This window comes from Kogia breviceps, chromosome 17 (genome assembly GCF_026419965.1).
Source record: "Kogia breviceps isolate mKogBre1 chromosome 17, mKogBre1 haplotype 1, whole genome shotgun sequence".
Taxonomy (NCBI): domain Eukaryota; kingdom Metazoa; phylum Chordata; class Mammalia; order Artiodactyla; family Physeteridae; genus Kogia; species Kogia breviceps.
Window position 1 is genome coordinate 2,047,132 of NC_081326.1, and position 18,865 is coordinate 2,065,996.

At 47.4% G+C, this 18,865-nt stretch overlaps 1 protein-coding gene across 2 annotated transcripts in view; it reads right to left on the reverse strand.

The window, feature by feature from the left end:
- Window positions 1–18,865, reverse strand: part of ST18 (ST18 C2H2C-type zinc finger transcription factor) — a 99,977-nt gene that overhangs the window by 39,652 nt on the left and 41,460 nt on the right. For both annotated transcript variants that reach the window (XM_067017947.1, XM_067017948.1), the window contains 5 exons: window positions 13,124–13,258; window positions 11,532–11,622; window positions 10,417–10,521; window positions 8,191–8,384; window positions 5,931–6,142 (listed from right to left, as the gene is read on the reverse strand). In XM_067017947.1, the coding sequence (XP_066874048.1) occupies window positions 5,931–6,142; window positions 8,191–8,384; window positions 10,417–10,521; window positions 11,532–11,622; window positions 13,124–13,258 (737 nt within the window). The remainder of the gene's footprint in view (window positions 1–5,930; window positions 6,143–8,190; window positions 8,385–10,416; window positions 10,522–11,531; window positions 11,623–13,123; window positions 13,259–18,865) is intronic.

Consider the following 18,865-nt stretch of genomic DNA (forward strand, 5'->3'; position numbering starts at 1 on the left):
GTTGGGTGGGCAGATGCTCAGGCTGAGGGATTTTGGAAGGAGGAGAACACTTTGGAACGTGCCTATCGTCCTTCACTGTCTTTAGAAGATGTTCTCTTGCATCTTTGAAGTCTGCCTTCACCCCCCTGATCTTCCAGAAGAGTAGGGATTTTAAGAATCACGGATTCAGGTCTCCCAGTAAACCTGGAGTCAGCTGTGAGTCTGCACACAGCATGAAAAACAATCTGTATTAGCTCCGACCAGTGGACAACGGCAATCTCAAGGTTAGTGTCCTTTGGCTTGATTTTGACAAGGTCATGCTCCTGCACATGATCTGTAATTTATTCTCCTCTTGGGCTGTTTAAGCAACTTCAGAGAAGCTCATCGGGTAAAGGGAAGGACATAGAGGCAGAGGAAAATAAATCCCTTGTCCAAATTCTCATCAAATTCCCTACAAGCCACCCATGCCTCCCCTGAACCTCAGGAACATCACCTCTGAAGTCCCAGTTCTCCACCTGGAATGACCACTTCTTTTGTCCTTCTCTTACTGTAAGCTCCTTGAAGGCGGGGTCTCTGAGGGACTCTAACCTGTGACTTGGGCAGTCCAGCACCTACAGACCTTTCAGGTGGGACAGCTGAGTCCATCTGCCAGGATATCTCTGGTACATCAAAAATGCTTCTATGCTCTGCTACAGAAGTCAAGAGTAGGGAAGAGCTGTGTATCCTCCTTTCTAAGCTAGGAACTCAAGACATCTATGGATTTTGGCTAGAAAAAACAAACGTACTAACAGCCTGCCATGGAGGCAACACCAAATCCTGGTGGAGAGAGAATCAGGCTAGTATTCAATGTGGAGGGGAAGATTATTTACACTTAATCCTACATTAAGCAAAGGGCACGGAGCAGAGGGCCACACAGACAATAGAAATGGCTGTCACATGGCTTCACAGGCGAATTCTATAAAACATTTAGAGAAGAGCTAACACCGATCCTTCCCAAACTCTTGCAAAAGATTGCAGAGGGAGAAACACTCCCAAATTCATTCTACGAAGCCACCATCACCCTGATACCAAAACCAAAAAAAGATAACACAAAAAAAGAAAATTATAGACCAATATCACTGATGAACAGAGATGCAAAAATCCTGAACAAAATACCAGCAAACAGAATCCTACAGAACATTAAAAGGATCATACACCATGATCAAGTGGGATTTATCCCAGGGATGCAAAGATTCTTCAATATATGCAAATCGTTCAATGTGATACACCACATTAACAAATTAAGGACTAAAAACCATATGATCATCTCAAGAGATGCAGAAAAAGTTTCTGACAAAATTCAACACCCATTTATGATAAAAAACTCTCCAGAAAATGGGCATAGAGGGAACCTACCTCAACATAATAAAGGCCATATACGACAAACCCACAGCAAGCATCATACTCAATGGTGAAAAACTGAAAGTATTTCCACTAGGGTCAGGAACAAGACAAGTTTGTCCACTCTCACCACTCTTATTCAACATAGTTTTGGAAGTCCTAGCCATGGCAATCAGAGAAGAAAAAGAAATACAAATTGGAAAAGAAGTAAAACTGTCACTGTTTGCTGATGACATGATACTATACACAGAAAATCCTAAAGATGTCACCAGAAAACTACTAGGACTAATCAATGAATTTGGTAAGGTTGCAGGATACAAAATTAATGCACAGAAATCTCTGGCATTCCTATACACCAACAATGAAAAATCAGAAAGAGAAATTAAGGAAACACTCCCATCTACCACTGCAACAAAGAGAATAATATACCTAGGAATAAACCTGCCTAAGGAGGCGAAAGACTTGTACTCAGAAAACCATAAAACACTGAGGAAAGAGATCAAAGATGACATAAACAAATGGAGAAATATACCATGTTCTTGGATTGGAAGAATCAATATTGTGAAAATGATGATACTACCCACAGCAATCTACAGATTCAATGCAATCCCTATCAAACTACCAATGGCATTCTTCACAGAATTAGAAAAAAAGATCTTACAATTCATATGGAAACACAAAAGACCCAGAATAGCCAAAGCAATCTTGAGAAAGAAAAACGGAGTTGGAGGAATCAGGCTCCCCAACTCCAAACTATACCACAAAGCTACAGTAATCAAGAGAGTATGGTACTGGCACAAAAACAGAAATATAGATCAACACAACAAGATAGAGAGCCCAGAGGTAAACCCACACACATATGGTCAACTTATTTTTGGTAAAGGAGGCAAGAATATACAATGGAGAAAAGACAGCCTTTTTAATAAGTGGTGCTGGGAAAACTGGACAGCTACATGTAAAAGAATGAAATTAGAACACTCCCTAACACCATACACAAAAATAAACTCAAAATGGATTAAAGACTCAAATGTAAGACCAGACACTTATAAAACTTTTAGAGGAAAACACAGGAAAAACTCGTTTTGACATAAACTACAGCAAGATCTTTTTTGACCCACCTCCTAGAGTAACAGAAATAAAAACAAAAATAAACAAATGGGACTTAATTAAACTTAAAAGCTTTTGCACATCAAAGGAAACCATAAACAAGACAAAAACACAATCCTCAGAATGGGAGAAAATATTTGCAAATGAAACAACAGACAAAGGATTAATCTCCAAAATATACAAACTGCTCATGGAGCTCAATATCAAAAAAACAAACAATTCAGTTAAAAAATGGGTGGAAGATCTAAAGAGACATTTCACCAAGGAAGACATACAGATGGCCAAGAGGCACATGAAAAGATGTTCAACATCACTAATTATTAGAGAAATGCAAATCAAAACTACAACGAGTATCACCTCATGCAGGTCAGAATGGCCATTATCAAAAAAGCTAGAAACAATATATGCTGGAAAGGGTGTGGTGAAAAGGGAACCCTCCTGCACCATTGGTGGGAATGTAAATTGACACAACCACTATGGAAAACAGTATGGAGGTGCCTTAAAAAACTAAAAATAGAACTACCATATGACACAGCAAGCCCACTACTGGGCATATACCCTGAGAAAACCATAATTCAAAGAGACATGCACCACAATGTTCATTGCAGCACTATTTACAATAGCCAGGACATGGAAGCAACCTAAGTGTCCATCAACAGACAAATGGATAAAGAAGATGTGGCACATATATACAATGGAATATTACTCAGCCATGAAAAGAAACGAAATTGAGTTGTTTGTAGTGAGGCGGATGGACCTGGAGTCTCTCATACAGAGTGAAGTAAGTCAGAAAGAGGAAAGCAAATACTGTATGCTAACACCTATATATGGAATCTAAAAAAAAAAAAAATGGTTCTGATGAGCCTAGTTGCAGAGCAGGAATAAAGAGGTAGACATAGAGAATGGACTTGAGGACATGTGATGGGAGGGGGAAGCTGGGGCAAAGTGAGAGTAGCATTGACATAGATATGCTACCGAATGTAAAATAGTTGGCTGGTGGGAAACAGCAGCAAAGCACAGGGAGATCGGCTCGGCGCTTTGCAATGACCAAGAGGGGTGGGATAGGGAGGGTGGGAGGGAAGCTCGAGAGGGAGAGGATATGGGGACGTGTGTATGCATGTGGCCGATTCGCTTTGTTGTGCAACAGAAACTAACTCGGTATTGTGAAGCAATTATACTCCAGTAAAGATCTATTAAAAAAAAAAAAAGAAATGGCTGTCACTGGGCACTGTTTGATCAGAGCCCATTTTTCAGGGTTAATTACTTTGGCTTTTTCTCTCTCTCTTTTTTATTTTTTGTTACAATAATTACCTTTTGTGGTTTCAGGAATTTATGAGGTTCTCTTTTATATTCAGAAAATAGGATCCAACCAGGATAGAATTCTGCAAACTGTTACAGTTGTGCGCAAGTGCAGGCCTGGAAGAAGGATTCTGCACCAGGTGACAGTGTAGGGTGCCGCCACAGTGATCCTATTTTAACAACCACGATGTCAAACAAGACAATTTTCATGGGAAAAAGGTTCCTAAAACTGCCAGCATCACAAACTCTTCCTAAAAGCCGACTGGGGCACCGTCTGTCTCTTCCACCCTTATCCTCAGTGGATTGGCTTTGCAGTTGGGGCTTGCTTGGCCGTTTGGAGGCTGAGACGTGCAGGGGTTCCTGTCGCCCGGGACAGGCGTATCAGCCGCACAGAGCGACCCCAGCGCAGAGCGCGCTCCCAGCGGAGGCAACAAATACGCGCAGCGAGTCCGCTCTTTGAATTTTCGGAACGTGCCGATTTAACAGTCACTTTTCTGACCAGCGATGTGTTTTAAAAAGAGAAGAACATATATCGATAAGGGAAAATACCTTCAAATTGTACTCATCCTTGTTTGATTCATTGTTTGGCTCCAGCAATTAACAGAACACGGAGAATATAAGGGTTCAAGGAAGAATTCTGAGGAACGAAAAGCATCTACCTGTGCAGATGGAAAGCCTTCACTCTACAACCATCTACTCAAGTAATTTAAGCAGCTTTAACCATTATAATATCGGCACTTTTATTCTTGTAGGACAGCCTAGACAAAGAATAAAGCACCAAGAAGGAAGATAGTTGAGTATTTCTCCAACAAGCTGTAGATTAGAATAGCCCTTTAAAAAGAAGGAATGTATTCGGGTTTTAAAAAATGAATTTAAAAATAACCAAAGTTACATTTTAAAGGACCCTACATCATTCATTTATGTACATAATTTCTGCCTGTGATTCTGGAGAGCTTGGCATTTTCTTTATATTTTTGAGGCAATGTGTTTTTCTTTGTTTAAGAGCCTCATTTGTTTAAAAATTGTTTTTGAGTGGTTTTTGGCCACCAACTCTTCCTGGGGTTTACTTGGCTGAGATTCGTCCAGAAGCTCATTCTGATTCTTCTGTCAAAGGCTCGATGCACTGTGCGCCCTGCTCTCCTGAAGGCCTGGCACACGGCACAGGTGGCAGCTGACCACGCCAGGGACGGGCTGAGCTTAAAGGGAAAAGAGAGCCAGAGCCTGTGCTCGCTGGGTTTCGGGTTAGACTGTAACCTGGGCCATCTTGCGCTGAAAGCAAGGGTACCATCTCTTCTCCAAATAAGCCTGGGGATTCTCCTCCAGCTGGCTTCAGCCGTCTAGGGAGGAAAATAACTTCCTTTAACGGCCCCCGGCGTGGACAGGAGCTCCAGGTCCCTGTGACCGCAGGGAAGCGTGCGCCCGCTCTGCGGGTCACCGTTACTCTGGAGCGTCACAACCCGCTCCTCAAAAGGCAAGACATGAAGGATCTTTGCTTTTCGTTTTCCTCAAGGCACCAGAAACACAGATGCCTACTTGTCTGCGTCAGCCGGCGAGGAGAGGTTATTAGAGAAATGCGATTCATTTCGCGGGCTCCAGAAAGCTGGGGGCTCCACAAACTTCACAGAATTCGATTTTGGCTTTGAATTTGGGCCCTGAGTTCTCAAGACGCCCCCGGGGCCCTGTCTTGTCGATTTAACGGATCCGGGTTTTAGGAGGCGTCCTTCCTGAAAACTACGGCATCTCAGACCCCCTTAACGCTCGCTATACGACAGTCCCATGCACACTGGTGAAATTCCATGAATTTTGCCGGCGTTTTACAGGCGGCTGTGTAATGGAACACGTCCTACCATCTCTGCTTCGAAGGCAGTGAAAAGCTTCCGCTGCTCGGCGTGATTCTAGTGGCAATCTCTCTCCTCGCGTGCCAGGGTCCCCAACACACAAAGGGGTCTGGAACCTACCGAGCGGCCCCCGACCGGCTTCGCAGCGCACCCCTGGCCCCGCGCTGGCGCACAACCTGCAAAAGCGCCACCGTCTCCCTCCAGGCCCTTCCTCCCCCCGCACTCACTCCTGCCCAGGTTCTCCTCCCGAGACAAGGGGGGCCGCGCTGCAGGGCCGGGGGCGAGCGTGTGAGCCGCGGCCCCCCTCCGGGCTCTTGGCCGGCCTACCTTGGCAGGCCGACTCTGCGGCTTGTTGGAGAGGATGTCTGCGGCTTCCCTGCAGCGGGTGGAGAGGTTCAGGATGGCAGCAGCTGCCGCCACGCGGGTGTCTTCGCCGCGCTGACCGTGGCTGTGAGAGCTGGCACGGCCGGGGCTCGGCGTGTGAGCGCCCGCACTCAGCAGCCGGTTTGGAAATTTCCCTGGACTGGAAAACTGCTTCGCTGTTGAAGAGAGGTTTGATTAGCAATTGCACGTACGTGGATTCAGTCACTAGATAGATTTGTTTTAAAGACAGAACTTCCTTGCATGAAAATACGTGAAGAGTAAATTAAAACACGCTCCATTCTCCCCGGGTACGTTAAACGCGGGTTACTCAGAACGGTGTTCACCGAAGTCCACAGAGCAAACGATGTGGCTGCGGGGAAAGAATGCCTAGTCTCTGAATATTGTTTTGCATTTCCACGTCTTAGGACAAAACCTCTAGAGCTCATATGCTAGCGGGCAGCTGCAAAAACCGGTCAGGGACGAGACAGGCTGAAGGCCGGTACATCCACAGCGGCGTGCGCGCGCGGCCCAGCCATCCCGGGGGAGAAAAGCGGCCCTTTCGTATCTGGCTTCATAATAACAGTCTTTACGTAGCCATGGAATTGCACTGTTTTGCTATTGGATGTGCGGGTTTGTTTCGTGCTTCAAACAGCGTGAGTTTTTCTTCCTCCAACTCAGGGGCACGGGGCTGGTGGCGGAGGCTTTCCTGAGCTGGCACCTTCTTCGTGCTCGGTGCGGGGCGGTGAGTCGTGAGAGGTGCACAGAGCCTCCCGGGGCACGGAAGGCGCTGCAGCGGAAAGGTGGCGTTCTCAGTGCTGCCGAGAACGAGCGCTGCTCTACGTGCTGTTGTGGGTACCAGGGTGTTACGGAGAGAAGTAATGCGCTTCTCTCCACTCTGGGTGTGCGTAAACGTCCCTCAGGGACCAGGAAACACACCCGGCATCTAATGCGGGCTAATATAAAGGTAGTTATAGCTGTTTCACCGTAAGTAGTGTTTACTTTAAACGTTTGATCATTATGTTTCACGAAATAATTTACAACAGTACCAAATGTTATTCCTGTAGTTAGAAAAACACGAAAATGTCACTGAATGTGCTACATTTTTAAACCAAAATCCATATCACATGAGTATATAGAACACTCTTATTCATTACTTTCACCTGAATTCAACATATATGTATGTGTGTATATATCCCAGAACTATATCTATATCTATATTTATACAGATAGATGCAAAACACTGTGTGTGTATATTCGTGCGTATAACTTTCTTTCCTGAATCTAACAGGTTGTCAGTGGTCACTTACGTTGGCTGTCCCCTATCTTTAGTAAGAACGGGTAAACTATCTTCTGAAGTTTAATGTTCTTCTTGTCGGTGGACAAACTCCTCTCAAGCCTGTTTATACACCGTTAGGTTTTATACGGCGTTCACGTTATTTACGAAAGGTGACCAGCACACAGAAGGGAGAAGCGTCCTGTGCTCCGAAGAGCGCTACGTCTGGGTTAACTACGCGTGCGATCAAAGGGGTGCCAGGGCTTTGCACAATGTTGTAAAAAATTCACGGGCTCTGGAGGACTCCAGCTGGGGGATTATTTTGCTTTTGGCAGAAATCATTCCTGGGTTTATCGCCAACATTTACTTTCTAACCTTTTCATTCGAATATTCAAGGACTCTAAACAACTTGAAGAAACTGTTAGTAAAAACACCAAGTTCTATGTGGTATAGTGTCTTCGTGTTAGCGTGAGAGAACTGACACATTTCAAATGTTTCTGCACTAATTCTTAAATTTGTGGATGAACGCCTCCAAAGCCACACGTGGTCTTTTTTTTTCCTAGTAAAACCTTGATTTCTGAATTGTGAGTTTCTTCTTGGACTTTTCACTTTTTCTCCCACCTTCAGTTTCAACACTTTTGCTGATGTAAGTAGTATTTCCATATTTTTACCTATTATATTTCTTTAGAATTACCGTATTATATTAAAAAATGGCACCATATTTGTAGAATAATTAATCCACTATTTACCATACTCATTGTAACTTCATGCAAGATCAGTAGTTCTGATAAACTTATTATTGTTATCCTTACTTTATTTCACTGTACAATATATTTTCTCTCCTCCCAGCAGTAGATAGTATGTTACATATTTAAATACATGCCCCTCACCCAACACGCACATACACAAGATGCAATTTTTTTGAAATAAGTATTAGAATTTGAAGCTTACATTCAGGAAACGGTGGTGTCTTTCGGCCTTGACCTGTTTGTACGAGGGGATGTTTACCAAAAACCTGGGCATCAAAACTGGCATAATCGAAAGGTACTTTTCCAAATTTCTCTTGCTCTTTGGACGCCGTCGCTCGGGGAGAGATGATGGCTTGTGATCGGAAATTGAATTCGATTTGCTTCACCAAGCTTGTCCTGCAGAGAGAGGGGCAGAGCTCAAAGGACATGGGATGACACAGCTGGTGAGCAGCCCAGCATCAGAAGTTGAAGCAGCTCAGGTGTGTCGCACCTGGAGTTTCCCACCGAGCCACGCGCTAGGGAAAAAAAAGAGCTGTGGTCACACGGCACGGGGTGCAGTGAGAGACAAGGAGGCACGTGGGGCCCTGGGTGGCCTCGGGGAGGCTGCACGTTGTGTGTCCGAGTCTCCCGTCAGTAAGAGAGAAAGCGCCACCCTCCATTCATTTACGGGGATGCTGAAGGAGCAGGTATTTGACGTCTGCTTGCGCCCTGAGCTACTCGGAGGAAAGTGCCACGGGACTGTCATTAGGGCGCTGATAAGGTGTGCACGTCCTGCTACTCGGGACTGTCCGTCAGAGCAGCGGTGAGAAGTCACGGCTGGAGCTGGTGAGGAAATGTCATTATACTCTGTGCAGCACAGCTGGCGGGGCCCTGACGCCTGACAGGCAGTGACAGCGACCAGGAACTGGCCTCCTGAGCTGTGCACTGCTTCTCAGCCTTCTCACCTTCTTCTCCACCTTCACGCTGAACGTTTTGGCTGCTTTAAGGAATATTTTAAATAGTATTTCAAAATTCTACCTATTAAATTGCCATTGTTCCAGTATGGATAAAAATTACTGTCTTATAACAGCTATCACGTTTTCCAATAGAATTATCTTAATCCAAGCTAAGTGTGACTGAAACATTCCTTTAGAATTACCGTGTGGATTAAACAAGGGTATCACATTTGTAGAGCACCAGTGCCGGCCAAGGAAAACACAAATGCGGTCGTGCTGTGGTCTAATGCTAGAGGAACACAAATAAATATACTTTCAGAACTTAGCAATATCAAAAATACATATTTTTCTTTTGTTTTTCGCCAAAGCGTACTTTACTCATCAGAATGTCAAAGTTTTGATGATGTTTCTCGGATTAGGTAAAAAACTTTTTAGCTGCTACATCAAAATATTTGAGTGATTCGTTGAATTTGTTATTGTTTATATAACTTGGTTTATACCCCTAACGCCGCAACAGCGTTCTAGTCTAAAATAATACTTCTCTTTTAAGAAATGAGCAAACTGAAACTTAATGCCAGTTCTGTGTTTGATAAATAACCTACTTAGGCAGAAACTAGAGAATACAGTACTGTAATACCAACCCAGAATCTTGTTATAGGATTTTTAACCCGTTATTCAGTAATTCATGATCTTTGCTTGATTTATGTTCCTCACTCATGTGATTTTGACTCTTGGCAAAGTCATGACAATTTGAGTCTTTTAATCAAACCTACAGAAGCAAATATTAAGGGACACCACATCTTGAAAATGTTCCTAATGACTGTTTTGCATTCCAGTGTCTTGGTAACGAAGATCTGGTCATCTGTTGTAATCCCCCAATCACTTTTCTTACGTGTATGATTTTTGTATTAATAAGTGTATCACCTCACACTGTGTCCTCATCCATAGTTTATTATTTAGGTGTAAGTAAGGTCCTCCAAACCACTAGAGACTGTGAAGGACCTAGGACCAACAGGAGGTTATTTTTTCCATAGTTATCAATTTGGAATGAAGTTTTGTTTCAAAGAAACTGTGCACATATCTGGAACAGCGGGACGACCATATAGCATCACATATTTTGAGTGATGAGGGATTATGAGGTGGAGAGGGCTGCGTCAACCATAAGGGGGCCCCCACCTGACTAGTGGGAGGGCTTGTGCTGAGCGACACAGAATTCGATTAACCTATGTTATCGTAGACTTTGCATTTTTTAGATTCATCCATATTATGTGACCTCTGCATGCAGATTAATTTCAGGTTAAACTTCTGGAGGGTCTAGCAGTTCATTTCAGTGACAGCATGATTAGCTGGCCCAGCCTCTCAAGTGGACACTGGTGGCTGTGCGTTGGAACGAAGGTGGCCCACGGTGAGCTGGCACCTGGGAGGAGAGGGACCCTCTGTGTAGGCGCTCGGCACATGCAGGGAGTAACGGGAACCCCAGGGGAGCAGCATACCTGTGGCCCTGCTCAGGACGCTGCCCGGTTTTGGCAGAATCAAGCTGACTTTTGTCCTGGGACATTGCCAATTTTTCAGCTGCAGCGATCGGACAACCAGAAAGACTGTTTAAAAAAAAAGTAGGCGGATCTGAGTTAAAAAGATAATGTAATTTGCTCTGGCACCTACCTCACAGCATCCCTGGCAAAAGCACCAAATGTTAAGTTGTAGTAATAGTTTACTTATAGCACCATTCTCACCCTAAAAGATCCCAAAGGGTTTTGCAAACGACTGTGTCAACCTTTGTCCCCCAAACCTCATCTCAGAGGTGATAAAAAAACAAACTCATTTTTAAAATCAAAATATTATGTAAGGGAGGAATAACTAAATTATTGAAACTTCACGATATCTTACGTAGAATGCACTCATCCAACTGTAACCGTCCAACTATAGATGTTAGCACGATAATTCTCTGATAGCTTAGGGCCTTTCGCAAAATGTCAGGGACTTAATTTTATATCTCAGTTTAAATGGAGAGCACAGAATGTAAGTTTTCTGGCAATATGCTTATGAGCCAACTAGTGTCTCATGACCACATAATCTATACACGAAACGCATAAACGATAAGCATTTTCACCAAAAATATTTACATGTATGCAATACACTTGTATATAAATGCACACGTGTGATTTTAAGTTAGTTGCGATCTCAGTGAAATAAATCTCAATGAAATGAAATGATGTTTACCTTCAGTAACCTGAAGCTCTTGGGTACCGTTTTCATGTGTATTGGATGGGATTCAAGATAACCCCTAAGCCACTCTTTCCAAGGTCAGACAGCTCTGGGCCGTGGGAGGTTCAGAGCAGAGACCAGGCTCTCTGTGTATCGCTATATAAGTATCTACCCCCGGTCTTCAAATATGACATTTTCTGTTGGCCTACCTGGCTGCTCAATGAAAATTTATAGAGGAGTAAATAATGAGGTATTTTTAATTTTTTACTCTGCACGCATTGAGAATATTTGTCACCTATGTCAAGTGCTAACATATTTGACGCTGATCCAGCAATTTTGATAACACACGGCCAGCTCCTTGTTTTCTTGGTGGAAAGTTTCTCTCGAGTCTCATCCCAATTACCTCCTGTGCGTGTTGCGGTTGCTGTTCACATGCCCTCGTCCTGTGCATCCCGGGGTGGGGCACTTGAGCACATTTTCATGCATGGCAAGAACTAAGCACAAAATAGCACATAAAAGGAAAGAGCAATTTATCATCAATACATCACACACCAACGAACTGTCTCAAGTTTGCATTCAAAGGAATTCAGTTACATCTTCCACCACGCTCCCTCCCTATAGATCTTCGGGTTGAAGTAAATGAGTCCTTGAGAACTTCAAACATCAAATTCAGCAAGCCTGTTTACATCAGTTTCTCTAAACTTCACGTGTGGTTAAGACTAGACTTAAATGAGCCGTTCTCTGCTGATAGTTAACTGAAACTGAGAAGCTCATAACCTTCCTTTCATGTTGATGTGCTTCTCCTTGGGGGAGTGCACGGAGGGCATTATTTGCCCCACAGTTCTCTCTGTCTTTCCCCCACCGTGTGAACACTGCCTCCTTTATCTCCTATAAGAGCTGTTATTTTGGCTCCTGGGTGGCTGATGAAGGCGCACGGCTGCGTGGACACCCAGGTGACCCGTGGGAGCGGGGCGGGGCCTTTGAGAAGTCAGACTCTGAGCCGCTCCCGCCACTGTGGGCTGTGTGGCCCAGGAGGAGTTGCAATGCGCAGGCTCAAAAGTGGAGGATGGAACGTGTAGGTATTTCAGCACTTAGGAGCAGCCCTGGCATCTCCTTTCCCTCCAGTCTCTGCGCTCACGGTGGGGCTGTGAGTGGAGGAACCAACGGGGTCTGCTCTCACTCGGGGCCCTCAGCAGCTGCAGGACGTCCCGGGAGACACCTCAGACACCAGGTGGCCCTGCCTGCAGACGGGAGGTGGGGGACAGTGGTGGTGCACGTCCTGAGTTTAGGGGATGCACTGAGGACTCAGGCGAGAAAGGACCCTGGTGACACAGGGCATTAACCAGGCCTCTTATTTCCTGCATATTTGACGCTTTGACATCAGGGTCCTGCTGACCCTGGAGGGATGGCCCCTCCCAGGGCTCCCTAATCCTTCGAGAGAATAAACACTTTTCTAATGCAAACCAACCAATTGGAGCCCACACAGGACCTTCTCCTCTATCTGACTCTCACACTTCAGGACACTCTCCCCCTGCCCTAACCCCCAGGGCCAGGTCCCAGACAACCACAGACAGCGCCCCCGAGGCCCAGAGCCCACTGGGAGAATTCCAGCTGGCCAATCTGAGGCCAGTTCATTCACTCAGCTCCCTCCCACGAGAGCTCAAAAAGGCTCTCGCTCCCAAATTCACCCCCACCCTCCCCCACCGCTGGCCCTGGTGCTTCCCCCCACCCCCGGGGGGCCCTGCCTGGCCTGAGGGGCTCCCTCCTCTTGGAAACTGTGAGGGGCACATCAGGTTTTCAGGGTCAGTATCTCCTGATCCACTGGCCTCACTGTACCCCGGGTTTTTCCCTTAATACGCTCGGTTTTAAACGCCCAGCGAGATGGAAACTGTCTTGACACAGAGGGAGAAAACTCGGCATTTCCGTCGCTGAGCCCGAACTGGAGGAGGAGGTGGGTAACTTGGTGGACTTCTTTCGGGGCGGGGCGGTACTCACTCTCCAGGGGAACCCGCACTTTGTGGGGGCACCCTGAAAGGCTGCGGTGGTGGGGGTACAGCCCTGTCACGTGCCCCGTGCCGTCGCACCCGGGGATGGGGCACTTGGTCTCCCGCTTTTCAGGCCTCGGTGAATCTACAGAGGAATTAAATCGAGAGAGACATCTGGTTATTCCTCTTCCCTGCCCGTCAGCAAAGTGGCCTTGCGGGACCACCTTCTCACCCGGCTCATCCTCCTCGTCACAGACAGCTTTCTCGCGTCGCCTTGAAGAAGACCCTCAGCTAAGACCCGCGGGAGCAGAAAACACGTTTCCAATTTTCTTAGTTTCTTAGGCAGAGGCTGACGCAGGGCAAGGGGCTGTTGAAACACAGGGACGGCTTTAAGTTGTCGTGTCACAGACCATAGTTAGAGCCTCATGATGAAATGTCAACCCTACACCAGAGGATGAAGAGGCTCTGGAAAAGGAAAAAAAAACAAAGCAAAGGAAAAAGGAAAGCATTTCTTTCAACCCAAATGATCTCCTATTGAAGGAATCCGCAACAAGCCAGATTCAAAAATCACACGACGAAGAAGCCGCCGCATCTGAGGAGGGCCCGCCCGGGCGGTCCAGTGGGTCCTGGCAGCAGGTCCAGTGGCCCCGGAGTTCTGGGTTTGAGCAGCTGTCCCTAGCCACGTGGCGAGGCCGCTCCAGTGAGAGCGAGCACGGGAGTCCAGAAGGCCACCTCGCGCCCCACCCGGCCACGGGGCAGTGCTGCGAGGGCCCAAGATGCCCGGAGCCCCGTGGTTTTAAGCTCCGGATCCACGCGCAGCGGCTGCAGAGGAGAAGCTCTTGGGTTCACTGCAGGTGCGGAAATGGAAGACGGAGGCAGCAGGAAGGGGCCTGGCCAGGAGACGTTCTTGCAGGAGACTTACAGGGGATGGCAGCACACAGGGTGTGGGGAGCCTTGAGGGGTCCGCCGGGCGCTGCCGGGAGCTGGGCTGGGGGCGCAGGACCAGGCGCCGTGGCAGAGGACAGGGACACCTCGCGGCCCCCATGCTGCCCGGCCGCCCAGAGGGGGCGGCTGAACGCAGCTCGGGGTCTGAGTTTTCGGGCACACGCGCTGCCGGCTTAGACAGAGGGTTACAGAAACACATGCAATAAAGGAGGACGCACATGGATCCTCTCAGACTCGTGACTGAGGAGGTGGGTAGGCCCACAACAGAAATGCACCCTCAGAGCCGAGGCTGCCCCCCGACTCGCGCGCGGAGTGACAGGTCGGGCACTGGGGCCAGCCTGACCCTCACGGGCGGGGCCTCCAGAGGAACCGGGACCAGGGCGCGCGGGGCGGCCTCGGAGGGAGGATGGAGGCCGGCAGGCTGCGGGCTCGTCCCAGCGCCGGGACTCGCGAACACGCGGCGCTGAGGGCGAACACACACCGCCCGCACCATCCTGCCGCGAGCAGGCCGCCGGCGATGGCTGCGGGGCAGGGCCTGGCCGCGAGGACGCCGGGGGCCGTGCGTGCCCGGCTCCGGACGCGGCACCGCCGACGCGACAGACGCCCCCGGGGCGGAATCCCGCGGGGGGGGCAGGCGCGCCGCCGGGCTGGGCAGGCGGGTACGGCAGGTGGTACGCAGGGCGACTAAGGACCTGCGGGCGGACGTGGCTCCGGCCGAGGGGCTGGGGCCGAGGACCCTCCCCGTTAGCGCGCAGCCGGGGAGGGCGCGGGCGGCAGGGGGCGGCTGCGCGTCCGGGGTGGATGCAAGGGCAGGACCCGAGCAGCTGGGGGTGGATGCAAGGGCAGGACCCGAGCAGCTGGGGGTGGATGCAAGGGCAGGACCCGAGCAGCTGGCGCCTGCTTCCCGAGACAGGATTTAACGCCTCGAGCTGCAGACTACACCCTCCGCCGTAGGAGACGAAGGTGCCTACGAGGGGTTTTGACACGCCGCGTGATGTTGCGGGGGTATTTTTAACTTAGTCCGAAAAGGCTGCCACATTTCAAGTCCGTTTGGGCACCTAATGTGCGCAGAATGCTGGTCACAGCCCCCAGCGATTCACTCTGCGGTTCGGCACGAACTGACCCAACATTGTAAAGCGGCCACACTCCAACACAAATTAATTTTTTTAAAAAAAAGAATATAGCAAGAAATACAGATCAGTTGAATAGAATTTTGACCAGAACTACTTCTTACGATATACGGGAACTTGATGTGGGAAAAGATAAATTTCTATTCAATTGGGAAAAAAACCATCCCCGATGTGTGATTAACGTGGAATTGGTAGGGGCTGGGCGCCGACACCCTGTGAGAGCGACCCGGAAAGAATCAGGAGGAAGGAGAGGCGATGTGAATTTTGATGGGCTTTCCTCCCTTGTATCTGGTCCAGGGGAGGCCGCATTTCTAAACCACAGTGAGAGGTTTGGCCACACCGTCTGCGGGAGCCAGGGAGGGTGTGGGAGGTAAGGCAGGCTGGCACCTGACCGGGTGTGGGCCGCGGACTGTCCATCCCGCGCTCTGTCTGCCACAGCCCCTCCTCTGCGGGGAGCAGAGGTGCCCCACGATGCTCTCCGGCGCCGGCGCCTGTGCCTGACGCGAGCTGGAGCTGCAGCTACCGGGGAGCTCTCAGGCCTGCCTCTTCCTCTTGAATTTCCTTTGCTGGACGCTGCTTAATGAAAATGACCTTATACTCTGGTGACCTGACGTCCTGGTTTACCTGATGGACTCGTGGGATTGTTCCCACGGCCCCCCTTCACCCCGAAAGTGTCGTAGGCTGTAGGATACATTATACGGCGACTCTAGTGAAACTAGGGGGACCCAAAGTCTCCCTGTTGCCGGGTGGCAACAGGACAGCAAAACTTGGTAATGTTAGAATTGCCGACTCATCGGAAGGCTGGGGTGAAACGGTATGTGGAACTCCTGGTGTTCTCTCCCTGAGAGCAAAGTCACGTGCCCAAGGAGCAAGGGGATGACTGCTTTTGCTCGGGAGCACGGAATACTCACAAGAGAAAAAAGCTCCTCTGACGCTCCCACACCAGGGACGGAAGCAGGAACGTGAAGCTCGACATCCTCGGGATAAAGCCTGGAGGCCCCGCAGTCGGCTTCACTGTTTTGCCTGTTTCTTCCTGGTCTGGCCCGGAGCTCCCTGCGTGGACTTTACACCCCGAGGCAGGACCTCGCCCTACACACAGGCTACACTGTGGACTCATCCAGTCCCCTTAGCGATTCTCTAAGTCTCCACCACGCACATTCTATTGCCTTGTTAAGTTTTGTAAACAAAGAAACATTTTAAAAGTTCTATAAAAATGACCAAAGTATCGTCAAGTGTTTTAAACTATGGCACAAATAATTAGTGTTTCCAAAGACTGGATTTCATTGGCTGAAGATACTATCAGTTGCAAGATGAAACATCATTTTGTGTGCTAGTAAGGAAGGAAAAACGATTGAAAGCTGGATAATGGCACGTGTTTCTAATTTCACAGAGATGCTAAGATGGGAAAACTGTGCATCTGAGGATGGATGAAATATAGTATATTGGAAATGATGGGGTTTGGGAATTTGAAGTACATTTCATCTTTTTTTTTTCTGATTTTGTAGTTCATTAAAAAAAACACACAAACACCCCCACACAGGTAAGTTCCATAAGTTGGGTGTGAGTGGGGCACTCAGAGATACTAACACATTCTCCTGCCCCAGACCACATACTAGTCCTTAATATTCTGTCTCCATCCCAGCCCTTACAGTATGTTGGCACAGAACTATTATCTTACTCCTCACTAAATGACATTATTTTATTCTTTCTTTCTCAACTCTGAGCTGCAAGACAGTATTTGACAACACTGTAGGTGAGTACTAAAATGGACTTAAAATATACAATTGATTTCTGGATAAACCTCAGCAATCAGGATATCTAACCACACTAGTGCATTATTCTTGTCAGCGCTCTAGGTCCATGACCTTGATTATCTCTAAGATACTCCTCCCCGAATTCTGTGGTTCTCAGATTTTAGGCCCAAGAATCACCTCAGGAACTTGCTTTTAAAAACAAGCAAGTTATGCACATGAAAAGATGCTCAACATTGCTAATCATTTGAGAAACGCAAATTAAAACTACAATGAGGTAGCACCTCACACCAGTCAGAATGGCCATCAGCAAAAAATCTACAAACAATAAACACTGGAGAAGGCGTGGAGAAAAGGGAACCCTCCTACACTGTGGTGGTAATGTAAACAGGTGCAGTCACTATGGAGCACAGTATGGAGGTTCCTTTAAAAACCAGAAACAGGGCTACCATACGACCCAGCAATCCCACTCCTGGGCATATATCCGGAGAAAACCATAATTCAAAAAGATACATGCACCCCAATGTTCATTTCAGCACTATTCACAATAGCCAAGACATGGAAGCAACTTAAATGTCCATCGACAGAGGAATGGATAAAGAAGATGTGGTACCTAGATATACTGGAATATTACTCAGCCATAAAAAGGATGAAATAATGCCATTTGTAGCCACGTGGATGGACCTGGAGATTATCATACTAGGTAAAGTAAGTCAGACAGAGAAAGACAAATATCATATGATATCACTTATATGTGGGATCTAAAAAAATGATACAAATGAACTTATTTACAAAACAGAACCAGACTTGCAGACTTCAAAAACAAACTTACAGTTACCAAAGGGGAAAGGCGGGGGGAGGGATAAATTAGGAGCTTGGGATTGACATGTACACACGACCATATGTGAGACAGAGAAACAACAAGGTCCTGCTGTAGCGCACAGGGAACTCTACTCAATATCCTGTAATAACCTATATGGGAAAAGAATTTGGAAAAGAATGGATATAGGTATATGTATAACCGAACCACTTTGCTGTATGCCTGAAACTAACACTACATGGTAAGTCAATCTACTCTAATATAAAATAAAAATTAAATTAAAAAATTTTAAAAAAAGCAAGTTCTGAAGCAGTAAGTCTGATGGGATCCTGGAAATCCTCATCTTAACAAGCCAAAGACCACCCCTTGGGAAATGCCACGTAACCGGAGGCCTCATCACCAGGCCCACCTGGTGCAAGACCCAGTGGTGGGGGGCATCTTTACGGGCACATGGAACACAGTTTTCCCAAAGTCTGAGGACCAGTTTTAAGGTCTCCTCCGAGCACGTTGACTGTCTCGTTCAAGTTTGGTCCAGATGTCTGTGGACCCTCATTTAGAGAGCTTGTAAAAGCACAGGCTTGTAAAGGCACTAGCATCCAGTCTTCTCCTAAGAATGATCGGAGCGTCCTGCCTGGCTTACAAGTAGCTTGACGCTATTTTGAAGCTCAAAAGCAGTCAGATGATCCCAGAAAGAGGGTGGGAAAGAAAAATTAAATGTCTGCAATTGATTTGATTCATAAAATGATTTAAAATCCAGTAAATACAAATGTACTTCTAACATACCCAATATAGTACTTTTTAACAAGTACGATTTTTTTTTTTTTTTTTTTTTTTTTGGCGGTGCGCGGGCCTCTCACTGTTGTGGCCTCTCCCGTTGCCGAGCACAGGCTCCGGACGCGCAGGCTCAGTGGCCGTGGCTCACGGGCCCAGCCGCTCCGCGGCACGTGGGATCTTCCCGGACCGGGGCACGAACCCACGTCCCCCGCATCGGCAGGTGGACTCTCAACCCCTGCGCCACCAGGGAAGCCCCGATATATTTTTTAAGAGCAGTCATATTAAAAGAAATACAGGCAATGCTCTTTTTTTGTGTGAGTTAAAACCCTACA